We start from the raw sequence: 15,895 nt of genomic DNA, 5'->3' as shown, positions 1-15,895 counted from the left end.
TTCCCCCCTCAGATGGTCCGTCTGCACCCAGCGGTTCCCAGTTTTCCCCCCTCAGATGGTCCGTCTGCACCCAGTGGTTCCCAGTTTTCCCCTGGCTCCTTTCTCTCTGCACGGAGCCACCTCAGTCACTCAGCCCAGGCCATGCCTTCTGTGGCGCTGTCCTCTGAGAGACGACCCTGATCCCTCCCAGGCACCTTCTATGCCATTCCCTCTGCTGTGCTCATGAGGCCATTCCCACCCACCAGCATCTCAGAACGTTCTGCACGCACTGTGTTTTCTAGGGCAGGCATGGTAAGTCCTTTCTGCTGGTCAAGAGCTGGCCCATGGCATTTACTGGAGGAAGGAGGGAGGAAGCAAAGAAAGGAGGGAAGAAATGGAGAGAGAGAGGCAGTCTAGGGGCTACTGGAAGGAAAATAGAAAGAGATTTTTGCCTCTGTCTAGGTAGTCCCCACTACTCTAGCTCTTCTCCTGGGCCCTGAAACAAAGCTGCAATAATAAATGACTAGAAAGAAGCAGTCAGGGTCTTTTACAAGCTATAATGATGAAATTATTTTTAAAAGGAAACATATGCCCATGTGTATGTATGAAGTGCTCATTGACAATGGAAGGGAGGCTCAGGAGCCTGCATTTTAAATTCTCTTTGAAATAAGAGGGCAGCCATTGCCTCGGCTATCACTCATGGTGTCACTTTTAAAGTGTGACACCTTTGCCTGGGAAATCAGAAATTTTCAAGTGCCAAGCATTTAAATGGCTTCTGACAGCCAGAAGGTGACAGAGGCAATTAGACTTCATGTTTGTAACAGATGGAAAAAGGCATTTTGTCAAGTCTGCAAGACCTGTAGGAAAATATGACAGGTGCCGGCTCTGAACCAAAGAGACAGAGCCGAGGCTCAGGTCCTCTCCATTTCCCAGCAGAAGTGCCTGGGAGAGACCCCTTAGAGGCTCCCCCACAGGGGCCTGGGAAGGCCTCCACACTGTGCCTCCACAGGCAAGGGGACAGTTCGACAGCTAGACCACGTGGACCGCAGTGTCTGTCAAAGATGTCTGCAGAAGGCAGGTTGAGTGCAGATTCTGTTTGGCACATAGAGGGTGGGTAGTGTCGTGGCTTTGGAGACAAATAGCCTGAATCCAATTCCCCAGCAGTGGGTGAGTTGGGACAAAGTCATTTACCCTCCCTGAGCCTCACTCTTTAATAAAAGAGGCACAGTCATGTCTTCCTGCTTCAGAGGTTGAGTGAGCACAAACTGAGAACAGCATGTAAAGTGCTTGGAGCACACCAGCTCCCTGTTACTTTTTGATATTTTTCTTCTCTTTCCTCCATGTGTAGACACAGCTGGTGGGTGATTTAAGCTTGCAAGTATAAAAATATACCAAGGTACAATCTCTCTGTAGGACAGGTTAGCAGTCCATTGTAAAAAAAAAAAAGGTTTTTATGTTGTAAAGTATCTATCTATAGAATGCAAGGCAGAACTTGTGAACCTTGCACTAGGCAAGGGTTTCTGAGATAAGACACCAAACCTCAGGCAGCAAAAGAAAAAATAGATACATCGGATTTCATCACAGTTTTAAAAATTCTGTGCTGCAAAAGATGCCACAAACAAAGTGAAAAGAAAATCCACATAATGGGAGAGAATATTTGCAAATTATGTATCTAATAAGGTACTTGTACCAAGAAAACATAAACAATACTTACAACTCAATAACAAAAAGACAAATAACTCAATCTGAAAATAAGCAAAGGATCTGAATAGACATTTCTCCAAAGAAGATGTACAAATGGGCCCATAAGCACAGCAAAAGATTCTTAACACCATTAGTCAGTCATCAGCAAAATGCAAATTAAACCCATAATGAGACATTAACTCACACACAGTAGGATGCCTATAATAATAACAGTTTTTAAAAATCAGATGGTAAGTGTTACTGAGGATATGAAGAAGTAAAAGCATTCTTTTATTGCTAGTGGGAATATAAAATAATGCAGCCACTTTGACAAACAGTTTGGCAACTTCTCAGAAGGTTAAACACAGAGTTTTCATGTGACCTAGCAATTCCAGCCCTACGTGGACATTCAGGAGACATGAAAGCATGCATCCATGTAAGAACTTGTATATGACTGTTCACAACAGCATTATTCGTAACTGGCAAAAAGTAGAAACAACCCAAATGTTTACCAGTCAATGAGTAGATAAGCAAAATATGGTTTCTTTATACAATTAAGTATAATTCGGCAATGAAAATAAGTACAGTACTAATACCTGCTATAATACAGATGAAATAAAAGAAGCCAGACACAGAAGGCTACATATTATATGATTCCATTTCTATGAAATGTCCAGAATAGGCAAATCTATAGAGACAGAAAGTAGATTAGTGATGGCCTGGGGCTGGGAGTGAGGGTGGAGAATGAGGAATGACTGCTAATGGGTACAGGATTTCTTTGTGGGATAATGAAAATGTTCTAAAATTAGATGTGGTGATGATTGCACAACTTTGTGACTATAACCAAAAACCACTGAATTAAGTGGGTGAATTCTGTGGTATGTGAATTATATCACAATAACACAATTTCCTAAAGTTAGCTATAGATACCAAGAATCGTAGCTTAAAATACTAGATAAATGTTTATCATACAACAAAAACATTCTTCTTTAATACAGATGTTCATGTGGCAGCTATTTAATGAGAAACTGTTAAAATGCCATGGAAACAACTCATTTAATACATTTTTATTATCTTTTTGATGAAAAAATACTATACCTTTTGACCCAGTGATGCCTTTGCATAAGGAAATCATCATGGATATGTGAATAGATTTAGCTATAAAGATGTACATTGCAGTATTGTCTGTAACATCATAAAGCCCGAAACAATAATAACTATCATTTATTAAATATTTACAATTTGTAATGCACCATACTGTTACAGAAAACTTTCTCATTTCTTTAGTACAACAATCCAATGGGGAAGCTCTCAATATTGTTATATTCCTCACAGATGAAGAAAGTCTCAAATCAAACAGCAGCAAATCAGAACTGGGATTTGTATCCAAGTCTATCATATTCCATGGCCTGCAGGTGCCCCTAATGTGTCTATAACATTCTCCCTAATAACCTAAAATCCTAAATTTAATTAGCACGCTGGCATTGAAAACAATCTTGTAAATAAATAAGTAATGATACATAATGATATAGACAATGGATTGTTAGGGGGAAAAGATAGGCTCAAAAACAATATGCTCTCTGTATTTCCTGAATACATGTGTACACACACATACACACACACACGGAAGAGACATGCTGGAAGCTAATAGCATTTAACAGTGGTTTTCTTTGATTGCGAGGATTATGTGTAATTTTAATTTTCTCTGTTTTGTTCACCTGTATTTTCTATTTGGGGACTGCTATTTTTGCTTTAAACATTGCACAGGGTATTCTGTTTCCTCTTTAAATAAGCTAAGGTTGCACTGATGGATATAGAGCAGTATATGACAGTCTTTTTCTAGGGTACGAAAACGATTGCATTTGTGCCGATCTGTGAAGAGAGCAAGGCTTATTGCTGGACCTCTTCTCTCAGCCAGAACCACCCCTTTCTTCCCTTGGGGTTTGAGGGGTCTCATTTCTGTCCCACCTCTTATTGTCCCTGCAAAGGTTTTCTAAATGGACTTGGCCACGTCACTTGTCCACTGACGTGCTTACACGATAAGCTATAATGACTGTTTCCATCTTGACAAGGATCAGTTATATTTTAGTGTGGAATTCATCTCTTAAATATAATTTAAATGTTTTCTAATTAGAAATTTAACATTAATTCATTGGAGACAAGTTAGAATATTCTGAAAAGTATAAAAAGCCAATAGAACGCCTCCATCATTCACTCACCTTGAATTGTTAGAAGGCTCTGTGGATTGATCAAGTCAGACTATTCAAATAAACCCGGTGGGGCCAGGCAGCAGGAGGTGCCCTGGGACTGGATGCCTCCTCCAGCTGTTGAGACAGCACAGCATCATGGGAAACAAAAACCTGGGGCCAGAAAACCTGGGTCTTAACCTCTTTTAGCAGGTTTTTAAACTTCTTAGATACTGTTTCTTGAGTGTACCCCAAATTCTTCTTGAAATGAAGTGGGCCATACACAAAAGAATGATTAAGTAAGTAGTGTTTTCAGTAATACTGATTCTTCCTACTTCCTAGGATGGTAGTGGGAGTTTAAAGGAGCCAATAGAAGCGAGAGCTCTGTCTTAAGCAGAATGCAGCACAGTTGTACATGTGAATCAAAGCAACTTGGGATAGACTCTCTCTTGTCTCACGAGGACTTTTCAGTCTGCAGATGTGACATGGTGTGTCTTTGAGCCTTGTGGCAATCCTGTGACGGAGAAGCCGAACTCCCCTCCTGCTCCTCCTCCTCCTCCTCTTGCTGTCCCAGCCACCCTTGCAAAAACCTTGCCTATGAGTCGCCATCCACCAGCCCCTCATGAATGGAATGGAAAATAAGGGTCTGCAATGTGCTTAGCGATTGGTGTTTTCTCAGGTAGGTAGCACAGTATGTGGGAAACGATGAAATCTTTATAATTCTAGCCCTGCTACTGATCAATTCTATGACCTTGGAAAAATTACCTACCCACTCCAGGCCTCAGTCTTTCTATCTGTAAAATAGGGATTATAATATTACACTTAGAGGGTTGGTCTGGAGATCATGAGAGAAAATGTGAATAAATGACATGGCCCTTAGAAGGTGCCTTATAAATGTTTAAGTCTTTTCTGCTTTCCCTTAAGTAAACACACACACACACACACACAGTTTTTATACAAGAAAGAAGGAATAGCATTCACTAGGCCTCCTTCAAATCCTACATTTCAGATTGTCCCCTAGATCATGACTTTACCAACAGGTAGTTTTGATGCCTTTTAGGAAATCAAGAGTAAAACCTTAGCCTGATATTCAAAGGACATTGACCAAGGGTTAAGCTACCATCTCCCTTTCCACCCAAATTCCATGGGCTTTCACCAAGGGAAACCAAGAACTTCTGATTCTAAGAAGAAAAGAGAAGTGCAATCTTTTGCCCTAAGACTGGGATTTCAAGATGAAAGTTGTATTAATTATCGTCCCTCTCATATAAGTTTTGCCAAAACTGAAGTATTACAAATTAGAGTAAGAGTCAGGCTTTTAGGGATCAAGAAAAGAAGATGATTTTAGTGTAGAAAACACGCAAGAGAATACAAACATAAACTCGGATGTTACAAAAGAGTCCATCTGTGCTTTAGCTTCCAGAGCTCTCTCCCTAAGCTATCCTGGCTGCTCAATAGCATGCCACAATTAAGCTGGCCCACGACACCTTGGTGGCCCCTTCCAGGTGTAGGTGAGTTCCCAGGAGAGGTCAGTGCGAGGGCGGAGACATGGCGCTCTGGGTCACACACTACCCCTTTATCCTTAGACCTTACAAGTTATCGATGGACTCCCTGCCTCAGATGCTCCCTGCTCCAGTCCATCCCACAGTCAACTGGCTGAGCCAGCATCCTGCCATTCATTCCAGTTCTCTTCTGTTCCACATATGGTGTTCCACACTTCGTGCAGGGCTCTGCGGATAGAGGAATAACTACCTCCCAACCCCTGCCATCAGAAGCTCACATTCAGGAGGTGCTGATGCTCCATCCTTTACTGAGGGCCTGCTGAGCACTACCAACCATTTTCAGCACTGAGAATGCAAAGACAAAGAACCCAGTGACAGGAAATTCCCAAGCCTTTTCTGTCATACCTCATTTAAAAGGTTTTATGGATTCCTCAGTGCCCATTGCTTGAAGGATACATGCTCTGTGTCCCAGGGCTGGTGCCTTCTAAATCACATCTCTTACTTAGTCTGGGATTTAATGACTTCTGAAGTTTACTTCTCACCACACTTCTATGGAAATTCTTCTCTTTGTTTAGAAGTCACTGGTCCATCTGCCTGCCATTCATTCATTTCTTCATTCCCTCACTCATATGGTCATTCACTCACTCATGCAATACTTATTTTGAGTTCCAGGCCCTGTCCTGGGGCTGCCGGGTTACTTAGGACCCAGCTCGTATCTATAACTCCTTTGGGTAATCAGCCTCTGACCCCACTGCCATCCCTGCCCACTCCCCCTCAGAATGGTCACCCACCCTGTTTCTCCCATTCCTTTCCTCTCATAGAGATCCACTCAAGTCTTAGTGATTCTCTGCAGCTTCCTCTGTGCCACCCTAGTGCCCAGAAATCCCTCCCTCCCCTGAATCCCCAAAGCACAAGAATTCTTGGCTCACTCCTGCTGATTACTGCACAGAGCCCCTCTGGAGGCCACCAGGATATATGTCCTGCTAGATATAGTACACACTTTTAAAAAGCAGCCACCTAACTGGGGCTTGAGACGTGTGCTTCTTTGTGACTCACTTTGCCTGGAATAAAATAGAGTCAAAAGAAATACAAGGTTGATAACTCTCAAGTAATACTTGGCAATTGATTTCAATAAGCTAGCATTCAATAAGTCAGCTAGCGATAGTTAAGTTTCTAGAGGCCCAATGGTCTGGTCAGGGCTTAGAAGTCACACATCCATTTTCTCCCAGGAGAAGCGGATAGAAACCCTGGGTTTGGAGTTTTGGAATACCTGGGTTCAGGTTCTGTGCAGCAGAGAATTTCTCCCTGAAAAGACATAGTCCTTCCTACTTGATTTAACTTCATAGTGTTGTGGCAGGAAATAAATCATGAGAGTGGGCAAGAAAGCACCTTGGCTCATGTGTGGTACCACAGGGAAGCAAGTTTGCCAGCTCCACAGCTGCTTTGCGTGTAGAGTCACCTTCCCCCAAGACAGACAGTGCAAGGGACTTGCTCCCCATCAGCCTAGGTTGTAATGACGAGTTTCATCAAGTTACATTGCAGGCATTAAATCATGGATAATAACATTCCTAATGATGAGTACAACCAACTTTGAGTGCAAATTACACATCAGGTATTTTACCTCCATTGTCTCCTTTAATCTGCGCATCAGCTCTGTGAACGCTGATCATATCTCCAATTTACAGATTAGGAACTGGAAGCTCAGAAAGACAGGAAATTGGCAAAATGGCCATGGGAAGAGCTGGAATTAAAACACCAGTCTGTCTGGAACAAGAGCCATGAGCTTTTTACTTTGCTTTGGCCTCACCCTCTCACAGGGACAGAAAGGAACTGTCTGCCACAAGCATGAGATGACACACTGGTTAGAACATGGAGCTCTGGTGCCTGCAGCCTGGGCTCAAATCCTGGCTCTGTCACCCCCAGCTCTGAGACTCTGGGGAAGTGGCTTCAACTCTACCCTGGAGCCTCCTTTAAAGTTGAAATAATACTGTTGTTACCCAACTCCTGGGATTGCTCTGAGAGGTAGGTGAGCTTCTACACCTACAGCCCGCATTCAGTGCCAGGCACACAGGAAGTGCTACTCGAATGTTTATCCTCGTCTTCATTGTTGTGTCTGTGCTGGGCACTGCTGAAAGAGCTTTGTAGGAATTAACTCCTTGATTCCACGCAGTGCCTAATGGATAAGGAGCTCACTGAGCACCTGCTTACTGGGCTTCCCATCCTTCCCCTCTCCCCGTGAGGTAGACACTGCTATAGATAAGGATTCACGTTCCAGGGAGGGCTGAGAAGTGCGAGGGGTGCCAGGAGGGAGGCAGAGTCCATCCAGAGGACCCTCTGATGCATAGATGCCCCAGGGCAGAGCCGCCTGAGCTCCTGCTTGTCCGGGGAGCTGCCCACCCTGCTCCTTGTTGCTTTGCTTATTGGAGCTGCTCTGGGGAGGCTGCCTGAGGGATTCCTCCCAGGAAATGCCACAGGGTCCATTTCAACAAGGGCAATTTTCAACATTTCAACAAGGGCAGCTTTGTGTGTGTGTTTGTGTGTATGTGGCTGAGTGTATGAGTCTATCTGTAGGTGTCTGGGTGTGTCTGTGTATCTTTGAGTATGTGTGTGTTTGTGTCTTTCCGCGCTTATGTGAGTGTGTGTCTATGTGTGTGGGTATATATTTCTTTCTGTAGCTGGATGTTTCTGTGACTGTGTGTGTTTCTAAGTGTGGGTCTCCCTGCGTCCGTGAGTGTATGCCTGTGTTTTTTATGTGACCACGAGTATCTGTGTGTGTAACTGCGTATCTCTGTGTGTGTCCCTATCTATGACTGTGTGTCTCCATCTGTGGCCATGTCTGTGCGTGTAAGTGTGTGTTTCCATCTGTGGCTGTGTGTCTGTGCATGTAAGCATATGTCTCTGTTGGTATCTGTGTGTGTCCTTAACCCACTTAGACAAACTCCAGGTCCCCTGGTGCTGCCTTAAAACAAAGCAAGGCTTCTGTGTTATGTGATCTCCAGCCGGTGGCTCACTCTGATCTCCAGGATTTTTAAAAGAGAGAGAGAATTCTAACTCCCAGGATCCTCTGAGAAGCAGTAGCAATAAACTCCTTGATTGCGTGAGTGTGTCTCCATCTGTGGCTGTGTGTGTGGATATGTGTGCTTGGGCAGGGGCAGGTCCTGGCTCCAAAGCGACTACAGTGACTAACTGAGATCAAGGCACCTCACCATGGTCGGAGGCCCCAGGAACAAAAAGCAGTGGTCAGCAATTGTGGTTTTGACCTGAACTATTTTTAAAGTTAAAAAAACAACAACCAGCGGAAACTCCTCGCCATTGAATAGCTAGGTCAGATTTAGATAAAGCCAGAGCCCAGGGCTGCGGACCTACAGGCATGCCTGGGCAGACTGAGAAGACCTGATCCCTTTACATCCTGTGGGGTCCCATGAATGTCACTGCACTAACCACAGTGCAGCCACAGCTCCCGCTGTGCAGAGGACACGCTCCTTCACCTACCTGGCCTCATGCATCTTTGCAGCAACCCTGTAAAATATGGTTGATTGTTCTCATCACAGATGGTCACTTGCCCGAGCCCACTTCACCAGGGAGTGACACAGCTGGGGTTCAAACCGAGCCCTGCTGCCCCGATCCCATGCTCTCTGCACACCTCTGCATAGCAACTCCCCTCCTACCTCTGAGTGCTTTGTCTTAATCAAGTGCTTTCAAATGAAGGCTGAGTCAACCGTTGGCTTGCTTAAACACCAATTTTCCATGGTGAGAAAGGTTTCCTTCCGAAAGATCACTTTAAACAAAACACTTTCAGAGAAAGAAAAGTTCTCTAAGCCATCTTGCAATATCAGTGTGACCCATGCCTTTAACCACTTCCTCCCCATATCAGGATCTCTGGCTTTTTATAGCCGAAGAAAATCCTGCAGACGTCAAAGGGGGCCCCATCCTGACGTTCACATCTCCTCTCTGCCTGCCTGTGGGCCCTTGTGCAGTTTGCTATTCAGAACACGGAGTTTTGAGCTGGAATATTTTGAGTGTGTGTGTGTGTTTTCTTTCTTTCTTTCTTTCTTTTTTTAATTTAAAGTACACCCGGTGGTTCTCAGAAAAGCTGCCCTGCTCAATTGTTGGAAAAAGAAACCTGAGGGCGCGAGAACTCAACAACAGGCTAAATCATATTGACCCTTGTTCCTTGAGTCATTGAATTCCAGGCCTCGGCCTGGCTGAGTAGTTTACTTTTATGGCTGCTGCTTATCAGAGGATCCTGGGAGTTAGGATTGTCTCTCTCTTGTAAAAACGCTGGAGAGCAGAGTGAGCCACTGGCTGGACATCACGTAGCACATGAGCCTTGCTTTGTTTTAAAGCAGGAGCAGGAGACTCTGAGTTTGTCTAAGCAGTTAAGGACAGAAAACCACGTATATCTCCCAGTCCTTTCTGGAGTCGATGGACCTAGTTGCCAGGCCTGTTCTGAGAAGCCCAGAGCCATTACAAAAGTTCCTCTGACACCAGGTCTCGCAGTGGCCATGTCCAGGATCCCCCAGTTCCACACACTTGTGTTTTTCCTTGCCGCTGGCTGAGATTCTGACTGTCCGGCCTTGCCTCTGACCCTAGCCGCATGCTCTTTCTTGAGCCTGACAATAAACAGAGATCATCGTAACAACAGTGCCACCACCTTTCATCAGGAACCTACCAGGTGTATGAAAGGGCCACTGGGGTCAGATCCCAGCCCTGCCTCCTACATAATTGTTAAATGGGACAGTAAGAGCAACCGACTTACACAATTGCTGTGAGGATCCGACGAGTTGAAATAGGGAACCTCTTGAGCGAGAGTGAGTTTCTCGAAGCCCCCAATCCACAGTGGTTGCTATTATTTCCATCAGTGGCAGTAGCAGGGGTAAGAGCAGTGGCACTGGTATCACCACCACTGCCTCCCCTGGTTATCCATGTCTCTTCAGTGGGCAGCCAGTGTCTGAGCTACGGGGTGCCCCATGGAGGATGTGCCCTGGAACTACACACGGGTCGGGACCCCACTCAGCTCGTTTGTTCCTCCCAGGGCAGATGACCCAATTCTACCAATAGTCTAGGCAAAGATGAGCTTCCTGGAACCCAGCTCCTACCACTTACTTTATTAGAAAGAAGAAACCTGTCTTTTTTTTTTTTTTTTTTTTTTTTGACAGAGTCTCGCTCTGTCACCCAGGCTGGAGTGCAGTGGGCCGGATCTCAGCTCACTGCAAGCTCCGCCTCCTGGGTTCACACCATTCTCCTACTTCAGCCTCCCAAGTAGCTGGGACTATAGGCGCCTGCCACCACACCCAACTGATTTTTTGTATTTTTAGTAGAGATGGGGTTTCACCGTGTTAGCCAGAATGATCTCCATCTCCTGACCTCATGATCCGCCCACCTTGTCCTCCCAAAGTGAGAAAACTGTCATTTTAGCAGAGAGTACCCTGCCTTTGATGAAGCAGTTTACCCTTACAAAGACTGTGTTTTCATCACCTCCTAGGTGGGCTTCCATTTTAAAGTCCAGCTCCATCTTAATGGAGTCAAGAAAGCTTGCTAGTTAACAAGTTCCCAAGAGGGGCTGGTGGGAGATGGTTCTATCTTTGCAGAGTTCTCTTCCCAGAGGACTTTGCTGATCTTCAGTCCTCTTAAAGAACCATCAGCCCTTTGCCTCTTTATACAAATTCATCTGCACAGCCAAGACGGAAGGTTCCCTTGTGCAGCACCCTCACTTCACAGGCTAGGAAACTGAGACCTAGAGAGACCTGTTCAATATCACACTGCATGCTGATATGCCGTTGACCAGTCCTGACCTCCCCACTATGTACATCACCAGAATGGATCCTGCGACCCCCAAGCTTAGAGGAAGGATGCAGAACCCTGATGTGGCACTGAGGGCTCCAGGTGAGCAGGGACAGGAGATGATCTGGACCATCAGCCCTGAGCCTGCTTTTTCTTCCAGGGAGGCTCTGCACTGTCCCCAGCCGCCATCATCAGCCACGAGAGGGCTCAGCAGCAGGCAGTTGCTTTGGCAAAGGAGGTCAGCTGCCCTGTGTCATCCAGCCAAGAAGTGGTGTCCTGCCTCCGCCAAAAGCCTGCCAGTATCCTCAATGACGCCCAGACCAAGGTGAGCACTCAAGTGCAAGTTGGGTAGGGACATTCTCTGGTCCTTTACAAATAGAAAATGAAGACCTAGAAAGGAGGTGTGACCCACCCCAGCCATACCACACATGAGGCTGATGACCAGCTGGAGCTGGAACTCACATTCCCTAACCCCCAGAGCCATGCATGCACCACAGCCTGCAACAGTCTAAACATGGTTACTGAGGGTAGACAGATGCCTCTGCAATTTGTCTTTCTTATTTATAACCTGGGAATAGTTATACAGACCTTATAGAGTAGGAGGAGAGAGTGAAGTAACACATGTGAAGGGTTTGGCCTCATGCCAGGACCATGGTGGGCAGGGGACCAAACCCTTGACAGGTCACAGCTACATGTATTGAGCATTGCAGACATGGCTTCACAGATGGCAGTGTATTTGAGTCACTTCATACCCTTATATGGGATAGCTGTGTGTTTCCTTTCTAGCATGCAAAGTTCTTGCTTGCAGACGAAATCTCTGGCTGGCCCTCACGTTAATGAAGGGGACACTAGCAGGAATAATTGTTGTCATTGCAATTGATGGTCTGATCGCCTTAGCAATGAGTCTGGACTCACAGAATTGGAGCAGGTCTTATCCTCAGCTCCCCTCAGTGTAGGCTAATTTGATCATAACTGGAGCTGGTGAATTTCACCTGTCAGAGTCACTGCCTCCTCTTCAACCACTGTCTCCTCCTGACTTCCTCACCCACCTACAGGCTCAGGCTTTCCCGTCCCTACCTGGGGATCTGCTGTTACCTCTGGGATGCTCCCCTGGAGGCCATCATTGCTGAGAGTGAGATTCATTCACCTTCCAGCCCCTGACTTTGTCACATGGTGTCCTGCCTGCCAGTTGTCCTGGTCATTTTTTCCCAGTAGAGTTCCAGATGTATAACCAGCATTAGCATTCAGTATGGTTAAGACCTCTTTATGCAAAGCAATGCAACTGATTATTCCAGGACAACTGATTATTGTTGTATCCAATGTAGCTCCTGGCTGTGAGTGGCCCTTTCCACTACTGGGGTCCTGTGATCGATGGCCAGTTCCTCCGTGAGCCTCCAGCCAGAGCACTGAAGAAGTCTTTACGGGCAGAGGTCGATCTGCTCATCGGGAGTTCTCAGGACGACGGGCTCATCAACAGAGCAAAGGCTGTGAAGGTAGGCAGGGAGGGGGCCTCGGATGTCTCCAGCCAGGCATTTCCTAAGGGCTCTGGACCTCAATGTCTGACTTGATCAAGAGATATTGATCAATTGCTGAATAACTACTGTGTGCAGTGCTTACGTGAGTTTAGGAAGTAGTAATGGGGGGATTCAGAAATTAGACACTTGCGGGATAGTGAGCAACACAGGTACATCCACAAATTACAGCTGTGAATAAATCACTGGGGAAAACTGGAGCTGACCCAGAAGCTCTGCAGCTCAGGGCTGCAAGTTAGAATACCCATGTTCTGGGCCATGCCACCCATATTTCATGGAGGATGCTTGTCATACTGAGAACTGGGAGACAATGAGGCAGGGGGATGAAGGGACTCTTGTTAAATCATCACCCTTTCCCAATCCTGAAAAAGACACTGAAGCACCAGCCTTCCAAGTTAAATTTCTTAGTAAAGAGAGCATGCACCATGCACCTGGCAAACATGCAGCTTTGTGCAGCTTGCTGGAGGCACAGCGAAGTGGGAGTGAGCTGTGAGGTCTGCATTCTGCTTGAATGCACAGTTCCTGCTCTCACCAGCAGTCACAGTCACTCACTAGGATGTGGCTAACCCTGGAAGAGACCGAGCACATGCTCCTCCGCCCACCCCACCCTGCCTCGGACAAGCTACTCTTGGCCAAAGCCTTGTAGGTGGTCAAGCCTGAGGAGGGGAAGCCCAGTGTGCATAAAGCACAGAGAGAGGACAACTCTGGGTGTGGGTGGAGTGCACCTTTCCCTAAACATGCACAATGTGGGTCTCTGTTGGCTCTGTTGAATATAAGGTAGTCTAACCCGGATTTTATTAAATCATGATCGCAACCTAACAGGATCCTGAGTTCCTTTGGATAATCCTATTTCCTTTGCGTAATATATTTCACCTTGGGGCCTCTATCCTACAGCAATAAAAGCTCTAGTTTTACATGATATACATACAAGAGTATTTATCGCATTGCATTGTTTATTGATTGATTGTGGCATTGATTTTTGTGGCAAAAAATTGGAAGCAACTCAAGTGTCCATTAATAGGGAAATGGTTGACTAAATTAAGATACAAACAAGCTATTAAATATTATGCAGATGTTAAAAAGAATGAGCTAGATTTATCTCTACTGACTTAAGGGAAGCCTGTGACACATTGTAAAATGACAAAAAAATATGTGGAGGAATATGAAATTTAGATAGCATTCATATTTTTAAAAACCAACCTGTAGGTATCTTTATATTTGGAAATGTGTATATTTGTATGTTTTTCTGCATAGAAGGATAACAGAGTGAAAAGATTCACAACATGCAGTTAACATTGGCTACCTCTGGAGAAAGAGTATTATGAATTATTACTATTGCTGTATATATACACACATGCATAATATGTTACATATTACATATATTTATGTGTGCGTGTGTATGTAGAGAGAGAGAGAGAAAGAAGCAGGGTTGGTGAGGCTTGCATCTGAAGTTGACTTCTGAAGGTTCCTATCTGGAAGGCGGATGTGTGTGGCATGTGAGCAGTGATAGAGTTCTCTCTGAGGGTGTGTGTGTGAGTGTGTGTGTGTGTTGCAAGGGGGTGGTGTCAAGTAAAACTTAGTCACCCTCAGCTTTTATCTAGCTAACTCATAGCCAGGGAGAAATACCTTTTATACCTGAACCATTTCAACATGTTTTCTGCCAAGCACTCACATGCAGTATAGCCCTTACCCTGAGGGGCTGAGTTATTATTGGACAAGACAACCATTCAGGAATCACTGAAAATGTGCCACTCTCCTCCACTGCCTCAGAGTTTGTAGTCTCTAAAACAGGGATCTTCAAGTTGCTTCTGATCAAGCCCCTCATCAGTTAAGAAATAGTAAGTTTCGTTATTTAAGTATAGATTATATACATGTGTACTCCTGTACTAATACACTGAATTATTATAAATGCTTTATTGAATCAAAAGGGTGTTAAAGCAAGAGAAAGAAATAGAAGTTCTAATCTTAGTATTCCCTTGCTGCCCCTAAACACTCCCTGCCCTGGAGACAGTACTCTGAGGCATGAGCAGACGGGGATGGAGCTGGCCATTGACCAGGGACTCTTTCCCACTCACCTCCTTATTTGATACCCTCCTACGAGGAATGCACAATCTCTGTGCAGAAGACACTGTGTCCTCACAGCTCTGGTTCTTTGGTCCATGCGCTGAAAACTTTTCATGGCCATCTTCGACTTTTGAAAGAGAGGAAGAACTACTTTTATATTCCCAGGAACCTTGGGATCATCAGAGAAAGGGCTGATGGACTTAGGGAGGAGGGAGGCCCTGTGGTTAGTTCCCAGACCTTTCCCAACGCAGTGGAAATGCCATCCATCAGGGAGGGTGAGGGGGTGGTTCTTATTGGCAGATCTGGGACCCTGGTGTTCAGAGGGTAGCTCAGGCTCATGTTTTCTGATTATACCCTTTCATTGTGAGAGAGATGACTGGGGGCTCATGGCTGCCTTGGGCTTCCCTGGTTCAAGCACACTCCCAGGAGTGTCTAGAAGTTTCCTAATTTTGTCCTGAATTCCTTAACCAGTCCAGCCAGGGACCTGAATCCAGAGGACTGGGATCTCTACTCCAAGATGCATTTGCATTCTTCTCATTGAGTTTCCCTCTAAGGTTTTTAAGGAAAGCTTACTTTGTTCACTCGCAGATAAAGATGGGGCCACCAGCAGGAGGCTTACTGCCAAACAGGGGCCTGACTGGAGAAGCCAGCACTGAAGTAGGGCACTCCCAAATAGAGAAACCTCTCTGAGGGTACAGCAGAGCAGCTCCTAGCCCTGCTCCATGGCGGTCATCCCAGATACCAACCACAGGGCAGTGTTCCCCCAGCACATTTGTTCATTGGTTAGACCGTTCCTTTCTGGCTTCACTTCTTCATTCATTCCCTTGGGACATGCGTTAGCGAAGCCACTGAGCAACTTTTGTGAGCCTGCATCCTCCCAAGAACTCATCTAGGTGCTGATTGGTGAGGAGGACTGCCTGCAGGAGGAGAGTCGTGATAGTGAGACTGGAGTGGTCATCTCCTAAACATGTGTCTGCACCCAGATTTATTCCTCCTGGACTTTTCCTTTGAACTCTGAACTGGTTTAGCCAATGGCCCACTTGACATCTTCACTTACACATCTCATAGTGTCTCATCCATAACACACCCAAAGTGGACTGCCGATTCCACCTCTGCTCCCATCCCCAACCAGCATGTTCTTCTGTAGTCTTCACCATCTCAGTAAACA

The 15,895-nt window shown here is 45.5% G+C and overlaps 2 protein-coding genes across 5 annotated transcripts in view; one reads left to right on the top strand and one right to left on the bottom strand.

Moving 5' to 3' along the window:
- Positions 1-15,895, top strand: part of TG (thyroglobulin) — a 272,792-nt gene that overhangs the window by 218,756 nt on the left and 38,141 nt on the right. Inside the window, exons 42-43 of the mRNA XM_011938150.1 lie at positions 11,292-11,456; positions 12,457-12,624. Coding sequence (XP_011793540.1) covers positions 11,292-11,456; positions 12,457-12,624 — 333 coding nt within the window. The remainder of the gene's footprint in view (positions 1-11,291; positions 11,457-12,456; positions 12,625-15,895) is intronic.
- The window catches only part of SLA (Src-like-adaptor), a 66,956-nt gene that overhangs the window by 47,205 nt on the left and 3,856 nt on the right, over positions 1-15,895 (bottom strand). The window lies entirely within an intron of this gene.

The sequence above is a fragment of the Colobus angolensis genome, unplaced genomic scaffold (genome assembly GCF_000951035.1).
Source record: "Colobus angolensis palliatus isolate OR3802 unplaced genomic scaffold, Cang.pa_1.0 Scaffold17, whole genome shotgun sequence".
Classification (NCBI taxonomy): domain Eukaryota; kingdom Metazoa; phylum Chordata; class Mammalia; order Primates; family Cercopithecidae; genus Colobus; species Colobus angolensis.
Note: the sequence above shows the minus strand (reverse complement) of the source record. Positions and strands in the feature narration are given on the sequence as shown.